The 9,364-nt window shown below is 39.7% G+C and overlaps 1 protein-coding gene across 2 annotated transcripts; it reads left to right on the plus strand.

The window, feature by feature from the left end:
* Positions 1-542: 542 nt before the first annotated feature.
* Positions 543-6,380, plus strand: LOC139203330 (arginine/serine-rich coiled-coil protein 2-like). 2 transcript variants are annotated; one of them, XM_070833010.1, is made up of 10 exons: positions 543-644; positions 1,613-1,757; positions 2,146-2,186; positions 3,344-3,507; positions 3,747-3,878; positions 4,001-4,117; positions 4,802-4,887; positions 4,976-5,238; positions 5,430-5,519; positions 5,640-6,380. In XM_070833010.1, exons 1-10 carry the CDS (start codon positions 639-641, stop codon positions 5,823-5,825), a joined length of 1,230 nt encoding a protein of 409 aa, XP_070689111.1. In that variant the 5' UTR covers positions 543-638; the 3' UTR covers positions 5,826-6,380. The 2 variants fall into 2 exon arrangements, with proteins under 2 accessions (XP_070689111.1, XP_070689112.1); XM_070833011.1 differs by having other exon boundaries at positions 4,001-4,048.
* The last annotated feature ends 2,984 nt before the right edge of the window (positions 6,381-9,364 follow it).

Consider the following 9,364-nt stretch of genomic DNA (forward strand, 5'->3'; position numbering starts at 1 on the left):
TTGACAATGCTTTTTTGGTTGTGCACAGCTCAACAGGAAGTGTTGCCTGACAGACAGTATTCAGGGTATATGATCTAGCCTGGTGTCATGGCGGGGCGGGGTATTGCAGAAGAGTCCAGAGAGCCTTGTCGCGTTGCCATGTTTTCGGTTTGTACGTGATCCACTGCTACACTGACGGCTTTACGGCAATTTAGGCGCTTTCGCTTGCATTCAGTCTTCCAGAAATATATCATAATCAATTGAAGTAATCAGTTTGACAGAGAACGTATACAAAAAAAGCACGCCAGCGCCATTCCACGTATTTCAGCTTGTCAAACTTGCAAATCTCTGCAATCACCGTGGTAAATATTAATATCTTGTAGCCTACTACTTGTAATTATCATATAACTACATATCAGTTAAATTGCGTCGTTAAAATGTATGTTTTTGACCCTGATCGTTGTTTCGTCAGTCCGATTTGGGTTCATCAACTCTGTTCGGAATTTGTTTGAATGTAGGGGATTCAAGAGGTGAAACCTGGCAACCCAGATCAAATTAGCTGAGCTCGACGACGGCTGTTCAGCAGCTAACTACCTCTCCTTGTCCGTTTGCACAGTCAACAAAACAGCTGCGTTACATTTACGGTATGCTTCAGGATTATGTCGGTGGGTACCATAACATAACGACGATCAGGACATACATGAACGATGTAACATCTAAGTAGCGCGTTTTAGATTCTATTTAGAAATCATTTTTTCTTAAAGATGGCGGTTAGCTTCAGTTAGCTTAGCGACGTAGCTAGCTCTATTGTGGAGGTATGAATGACGAAGGTAGCCAGTGGGATTTGGCGAATGTAGACTGTATACGGGCTAGCTGGCTTGTTCTTTGAGTTGTCTGCCGTTTTCTGAACGATCTGGGCACACAATTTTGATCGAAAAAGTAACAAAATCCACTGTCGTATTCCGAATTGGCTAAGAAGGTGATGAACATCAGCAACAGCCAGCGATATTTAACATTGTGATGACCTGTGGGACTGACTTATTTCTAATTCGTGGACGAAGGAAGTGGTATTAGTGTTGTTTTTAATCTGCCTGATGGTAATGACTGGCTTATTAACTAAAGTTAACTAAATTATTGTACGTCTTGAATTTATTAATTTCCAAAGTAATACATTTATGCTATAACTGCTAAATAATTCTAATTAAATGATGATTTAGTAGTTTAGGCTCAGTTAGACACATGCGCTAGTAATTGGTATATATGTTACAAAGGATCTACTTTTGTATTTAAAAACCCAGTTGGGATGTGGTGACATTATGGAAATGCTCGGTATTTGATATGGTGTTTCCTTGTTCACATGTGTGTCTCATATAAAGATGTTAGAGTATAATTTTAATTCATTCAGTGACGTAAAATGCACTTCCTGCATCAACCTGTGCAACAAAATGTATTATGTTAATCATGTCATACATTATTATTTTAATATCATTCTAAATCTTACTTAAGTTTTTCTCATGCGCAGTAGGGTGATGTTTAGATATAATTCCCACCACCTTTGTGTAGTGTATAAAACTAGAACCACACTAATTTCCTGCTGATGTCCTTTTTCCCCCTCATCTTTTATTTCTTTCAGGCAAGTGACAACGACTCTGTTGACTTGACCAGAACAGGCTCATTAGTTCATCACAGAAAAAAACACAGCATGGAGTCATCCAGGTCTCCCAGAAGCTCCAAACACCACCATTCACGGTCAAGGTCACGCTCCAGGGACCGAAAACGTTAGTATTCAGCAACAGTGCTGAATAAGCCAGAAAATTGAGGGCCATGATATGAAATTTGTTTTGGTGTATACATTTATGAGATGTATAATATGTTTGAAGAAAACAGCCACAAAAATAAATTGGTGATATTTGTATGGCAACAAAGGTTACTTCGCTAATGTGCAGTCACTCAAGTATGTGACAGTATGATAAGGTATAACTGCAATTACTGGGCGAAGTCTGCAATTTTAAGTTCTTCTCAAAAGTGTTTATATAGCAAGAGTCAGTCCCCCAACAGGAACTGCTCTACAATCTCTTCTTCTAACTTTTTTCTTTTTTGCAAGCTTGCTGAAAAGGTCATTTTTAAATGTACATTTGTCAGCACTATGCTTTCTGCTCTTTTCAGGTGACAGAAAATATAGACGGAGTTGCAGCAGGAGCAAAGAGGTAATTAATACATTAATTTCTATGGCACATAGAAACACATTTATGTCTTAAGTTGTACTCCTTGTTAGTTTTAGGTTGAGGTGAGTATATTTTATTAGGTATAATAAGTTACAATAATAAAAGTTAAGAGTAAAACACATAGATGGAGATCGGTTTACTGACATGGAAAGGGTCATTTTTTTTAAAAACCCTCCCTATGTTGACATGTCACAAAGGAAGCTTTCATCCTTGGATATCTGTCATTATTTGTAACCATATTAAATGGTGAAAAGTAGATTTTTTTTCCTTTATTTTTTTTTTTTTGTTAAATCCTGTGTGTAGATCACATGATAACATTTCTACAATAAATCATACTCAGCGTGCTAATGCACGAAGAGACTGAACAGAAGACCCTGCTGACATAGCAAAATAATATGTCTACTACTGGGACAGGTAACTATCTGCCAACTCTATTTGTCTCACACTATTAGTAGAAAAATGCAATTAACCCTTGCATCTCTTTCAGTTAGGGATGGGCATAATTAAACTGAATCGGGGTGTTTTTGATGTAATTATGCAGGTTTGCCAGCCATTTCACATGAGATAAAGATGGTGTGAAAAATCACACAAGATGTTGCACTGAACCTATCAAAAATATTGGAGAAATGCATAATTAAAGTTTGTGTTTTTCATGTTAATTTATCATTGTGTGTTGTATGATTTGGATGCCGTAAGTTGAGAAGCTGTAAAAAGTAAGTTGGATGCCCATCCCTACTTCCACCTTTCAGTGGGTTTCAAATTACTGAGGTAACATTAAATTGTTGTTGCTGAACTGAAAAACCATGTTGAATTTTATTTATTTTTTTCCTGAGAATCGGGTCTTACGGTTTGCATGCACACTATTTGAAATATTTAAGAGGATCCAGACGTGCTGGTTTGATTACTGCCTACATTTATATTGAAATTAATAATGTGAAATAAGTTTTTATCATAGAAATATCCCCACTTCATCATGTTCACAGAATGACATTCTATAGATGTTATGAAAGTGAAGTTTTTTTTTTTGTTTTTTTTTTCCAGCTTGTCTAAAATTATTACATACCGTCTGCTGTAAGCCATGGTACTAACTCTTTTTGTTGCACTATTTTCCTGAAAGAGACAACTTCTTCTTAAAACAGGCACGAAAGAGGGACTCTGAGAAGCCATCAAAATCACACAGAAAAACAGATGAGCATCAAGAGCCAGAGAGACTTTCAGCAGAGAATGGAGAGGAGCGATCCAGACGCAAAGACAGAAGGTCCTCCAAGGGCCGGAGCTTTTCCAGGTCACACTCGCGAGAGAGGTTAGCCTGGTCAATAAATTGCATAAAGAAATATTGTTGGGAACAGTCTGTAATAGTCTCTGGATAAATTGCTGACTTGGCCTTCATATTGCTTGTTGTATCTTTATTCTAGAAGTTGTGGTCTCATTAAATGTCATTCAGTATTTTTGATATACGGTAGATCATCTATTCTAAACATTTATCATAAATGAAATTGTCAGTAGTGTTCTTTTAATGCATGTCGCTGGATCTTTTTCTAGGCGGCATCACAGCAGAAGTAGAGACAAACGGCGATCACGATCTCGCAGCCGGGACAGGAAGAAGAAGGCCAGGTCTCGCTCAGGATCAAGGACCAAACACCGTCATCATAGCAGAAGTCGCAGTAAAAGCAGGTGTGTTTAATTGAAATGTCAGCATTTCTGCTGGGAATTAAGGATATTTGAACTCTTGTCCTGCATGTTTGCCATTCCATGTGTTGGTAACATTATGCTCATTTACTTGGTTGTTCCAACAGGGAGCGAAAGAAAAGGAGTGAGAAAGTGCGCAGAAAGAGTCGAAGCAGGTCTGTTAATCCACCTGCCTTCCGGGGCCGAAACACAGCTATGGATGCACAAGAGGCCCTGGCCAGAAGGCAAGGAAACAGCTTACAGGGCATTTACAATATAGATGGTTGGTCTCGGTTCTGGCCCATTCTGGGGGCTTACCAGTGGAGCTTAGAACATCTGCACAATTGCTGCAACCAAAGCTTTTTTTCCTAAGTTTCCCAGTATTGTCAACTTTTACTACTCTTTTAATGCCTGACATTATAAGAAGATGACATGGCTAGCAGGCAACACAGATTAGTTAGGGTTAATGAAATCAAACATAAATTTAAACCTAACCATCACTCCCTGTTACTCAGACCCGTGTTCCTGAAGTTGTTCAGGTGAAAGCTGTAGACTGTTGGGTTTGGCTGCAGTCATCCATGTTGCAGTTGCCAGAGAGCATGGTTGGTCATAAAAGGAAATCACATTGGTAGGAAAATGAGAAATCATAAAATTCTGATAGATCAGGTGTACTGGTGGTGTAAGCGTCTAAGACACTGACCATGTAATTTCAGCTTTTATATTTAAGTCTGGCCGGGGACCTTTGTTGCATGTTGCCCCTCTCTACCCTAATTTCCTTTCAAATCTTAACTGTCGACTGTTAATCAAAGGCAAGAGTGCTCAAAAATACTGGCTGATGTCCAAGCTATGCTTACAGGTCATATCACTACACAGCACAGTATGCTTTTAACCCTAACGAACAACATGATCGTCACTGTTTTTCTTTCCAGGCTGGAGAGAGCCAAGAAACTACAGGAGCAGAAGGAGAAGGAAATGTTGGAGAAACAGCAGCAGCAACAGCAGGAGATAGCTGCAGGTGAGAAGCGCTTATTATGTCCACTTTTAAAACCTTGATCATAGGAGTCATTTAGTTGCCTACACCTGTCTATGTATTTTGTTTCCAGTGGCTGCCCCTATCGCAGCAGTTGCTGCTGCAGCAGCGGCCGCCTCCAACCCTGGCCTCAATGTGGCGGCCCTCCTGGCCTCTGGTACACAGGTCACGCCTCAGATTGCTATGGCAGCACAGATGGCAGCCCTTCAAGCAAAAACGCTGGCAGAGACTGGTATTGCTGTGCCCAGCTACTATAACCCATCCTCTGTAAACCCCATGAAGTTCGCAGAGCAGGAGAAAAAGAGGAAAATGCTATGGCAGGGGAAAAAGGAAGGGGTAAGATTGGATTTTCTTGGCTTGTCGATTTCTATTTATCCACCAGTTTTAAGGATGCCCAGCTTTCCCTCCTCAGATTTTCCTAACAGACTGTAAAGAATATGTACATGAGAAAAGGATGTTGTGATGTACAATGTCTGTATATATTTATCAGTACACGATGCTTATCATTTCTGTTTCTAATTTTTAAGGACAAGTCCCAGACAGCTGAGCTGTGGGAGAAGCTAAACTTTGGAAACAAGGACCAAAATGTTAAGTTTCGTAAACTGATGGGTATTAAAGTAAGTTTAACAATGTTGTTTTACTTAACCAATAGGCATTGGATGCTTCAGTTAAATCTTCAGTCCACCAATGTGAGCTTTCTAACCTCCCAGATTTAATTTGATTGGCTGTCTTTACAGGGAGAGGATGACGCTGAAGTTTCCAAACCACTTAATGATGAAGGCTTGAAGACTCTTCAAAAGCAGGAGGAGATGTTTAGGAACCTAGACGTTCAGTATGAGATGGCTCGGTCTCAGACACACACCCAGAGGGGAATGGGGCTCGGCTTCTCCTCCTCGTTCTCACGTGGAATGGATTCTATCTAGTGCCAAACGCTGGCTGTCTTTGCCGCTCATCTGATCGTATAGGACCACCACCAGTTCATCGCTAGCCCTCAAGCTTGCATGGATGTTACTCTGAATCTGTAATTTATTTGTAGACAAACATCTCACATATTGAAACATTGTAATGTAAATAGGCAGGTGCTGAGTTTGTCTCAGTGTTTATTAATATGTACATCTCTGCAAAAGGATGCATCAGTTTGGCTGGTTGATGCTGGTTAAAATTAGACATTTGTTCAAATAATGTGGTAGCTTTTTTTTAACTGAAATATATATATATATTGATATGTGATTGTTTGAACATAAACTGAATATAATGTGGTTCAAGTGAACACTGTTTACATCCATTTAGTGAAAGGCATCTGAAGTCAACGTAGCATTTTCAAAATCCCCCAGTTTCATTTCTCCAGATTGGGGAAAAAGAAAACGGTGGGTTGTAATACATATTGTCTTCAGGATTGCCATGGATAAAGATGTGCTTGGGAGGAGTAATCACATATTTCATATGTTCCTGAAATAAATTAGTTTTGTGTTGAATAAGATTTTTCATGCATTACATCACTTAATTTATATCTTAAGGGATTGCTGGCTGGCTCAAGATTTTCCCATATAAATTTACGGCCTAATTTAACAGGCACACATCATTCCAAATCAAATTGATGTCGAGTAAAATTAACTCCTTAACTTATGTGTTACATCAGAAAATGTTCAAGTTTAAGTGTCACTTCGGTATTTTAAACACAATTTGCTTATGTCATATGACTGCATCATTCTACTGAAAGTCGACAAACATTCGACAATAGCAAAAAACAGACTGTTGAAAGGGAGGAGCGACACCCTCGCATACAAAAATACAGATTTATTAGAATACTGTACGTTCAGTTAAATTACATGGCTGTTGATGCCAACATGGAAAAACACTCATTTACAGATAAGACTGGAATACAGCACATGAGCCACACCAGTGATGAGGTTGTGATTGGCAAACTCAAGAATAAGGAGAAGGATTGGGTACTCGCTGTGTCTCTTCTCCAGGGTGGACTCCTCACTTAAGCCCATCCAGTGAAGTAGCAGTGTTTGCATGGCTTCTGGGAATAGCTCTGTGACTAGTTCTTCGGCAGGTGGCAAGTCACTAATTCGCTCAATATGATGTACTTTGAAGCCCTCCACCTTCTGGCTGATGCTGCTGTTGGCTGCATGAAACTGCTGGCCAAGCCAACGTCCTATACAACTATGCAGGGAACTTGAATACACGCAGCCCCAGTCTTTGGCCTTCAGCAAAGCTAACACAGTTTCTGTCACTTTACTTTCTTCCAGAGTCCCATTCATATACCGATCAATGTTCTCCAAAAGCAGCAAGATAGTCTCAAGCTGTTCTGTGCAGCTTTGAGTCAGAGAGGAGAGTTTCTCATCCAAGCTGTGCAACTTCTGTCTCACTGTGGATACGACAAGTTGGCTTTGCTCAGTTTGCAAACCCTGCTTGGGGAAAGAGCAATAATCGTGATCTGCTGATGTATCACCTGTGTCACTGTCATTAACGCCCACCGATTCCCTGCCAACCTGGAAATGCTGGAGTTGTGACGTCCTCAATTCAGTATCATGGATGCTGCTGGATCGTGCAAAGTCAAGCTGTACACTGAGGCTGTAACTCATTTTCAGAGGACTGTCATTTATCTGCGATTTCCAAACATCCTACAAAGGAAAGTCAATAATACAATAATATATCAAAAGATAGATACATTTGGATACACACACACACACACACACACACCCCTCCGAAAGTGTTGGAACAGTGAGGCCAATTCCTTTACTTTTGCATTAGACTGAAAACATTTGGGTTTGACATCAAAAGATGAATATGAGACAAGAGATCAACATTTCAGCTTTTATTTCCAGGTATTTACTTCTGGATCTGATACACAACTTAGAAGTTAGCACCTTTTGTTTGAACCCATCCATTTTTCATGTGAGCAAAAGTATTGGAACATGTGACTAACAGGTGTGTTTTGTTGCCCTGGTGTGTCCTGTTACATTGATTATTCAAACAATAAATAGCGCTGAATGTCTACGTTCAGTTTCAGATTTGGGTTTTGCCTGTGCAGACTGCATTTATAGTTAGAGGTGTAACCAACATGAAAACCAGAGAGCTGTCCATGGGTGAAAAACAAGCAATTGTGAAGCTGAGAGAAGATGGAAAATCAATCAGAGCCATTGCACAAACATCGGCCATAGAAGAAAGAAACCGCTGGTGTACTAAGTAACAGACGTCGAACGGGTAGACTGAGGAAAACAGCAGCAGTTGATGACAGAAACATTGTGAGAGCTGTAAAGAAAGACCCTAAAACAACTGTTGACATCAGCATCAACCTCCAGAGAGCAGGAGAGAAGGTGTCACAGTCTACTGTGACAAAAGTACAGAGGCCACACCAGAAGATGCAAACCACTCATTAGCAAGAAGAATAGAAAGGCCAGGCTGGAATTTGCCAAAAAGTCCAGAGACAAGCCTAAAGATTCTGGGACAAAGTTTTATGGACTGATGAGACAAAGATGAACCTTTACCAAAGTGATGGAAAGGCTAAAGTTTGGAGAAAGAGAGGATCTGCTCATGATCCCAAACATACAAGCTCATCTGTGAAACACAGTGGAGGTAATGTCATAGCTTCTTCTGGGATGGGCTCATTCATCTTCATTGATGATGTAACACATGATGGCAGCAGCAAAATGAACTCAGAAGTGTACAGAGGCATTTTGTCTGCCAGTTTAAAGAAAGATGCAACCAAACTGATTGGGAGATCCTTCATGGTGCAGCAAGATAATGATTCAAAACACACTGCCAAAACAACAAAGGAGTTCATCAGGGGCAAGAAGTGGAAGGTTTTAGACTGGCCAAGTCAATCTCCAGACTTCAACCCTGTAGAGCATGCATTTTACCTGCTAAAGAGCAGACTGAAGGGAGAAACCCCCCAAAGCAAACCACAACTGAAAGAGGCTGCGGTGAAAGCCTGGAAAAGCATCACAAAAGCAGAATGCAAAAGTTTGGTGATGTCAATGAGTCACAGGCTTGATGCAGTTATTGCAAACAAAGGATTTGCAACTAAATATTAAGTCTTTTCACATTAATGTATTTTAAGTCTATCTGTTCCAATACTTTTGCTCGCCTAAAAATTTGGTGTTCCGTTACAAATAATGCTATCTCCTAAGTTGTGTATCAGATCCAGATGTAAATACCTGGAAATAAAAGCTGAAATGTTGATCTCTTGTCTCATATTCATCTTTTGATGTCAAACCCAAATGTTTTCAGTCTACAGCAAAAATAAAGGAACTGGCCTCACTGTTCCAATACTTTTGGAGGGGAGTGTATAGTGAACAAACAAATTCTAAACAAATCCTGGTTTGTTAAACACTTTATTGTTAACCACATAATTCCATATGTGTACCTTCATAGTTTAGATATCTTCCATATGAATCTACAATATAGAAAATTATAAAAATAAAGAAAAACCATTGAATGACAAAGTGTGTCC

Source organism: Pempheris klunzingeri, chromosome 7, assembly GCF_042242105.1.
Source record: "Pempheris klunzingeri isolate RE-2024b chromosome 7, fPemKlu1.hap1, whole genome shotgun sequence".
NCBI lineage: Eukaryota > Metazoa > Chordata > Actinopteri > Acropomatiformes > Pempheridae > Pempheris > Pempheris klunzingeri.

Bases quoted from the DNA above. Each gene is read 5' to 3' on its own strand.
- LOC139203330 (XM_070833010.1), top strand. The intron at 2,187-3,343 runs GTAATTAATACA...TTCTTAAAACAG, and splicing joins GTTGCAGCAGGAGCAAAGAG to GCACGAAAGAGGGACTCTGA. The intron at 3,508-3,746 runs GTTAGCCTGGTC...ATCTTTTTCTAG, and splicing joins AGGTCACACTCGCGAGAGAG to GCGGCATCACAGCAGAAGTA.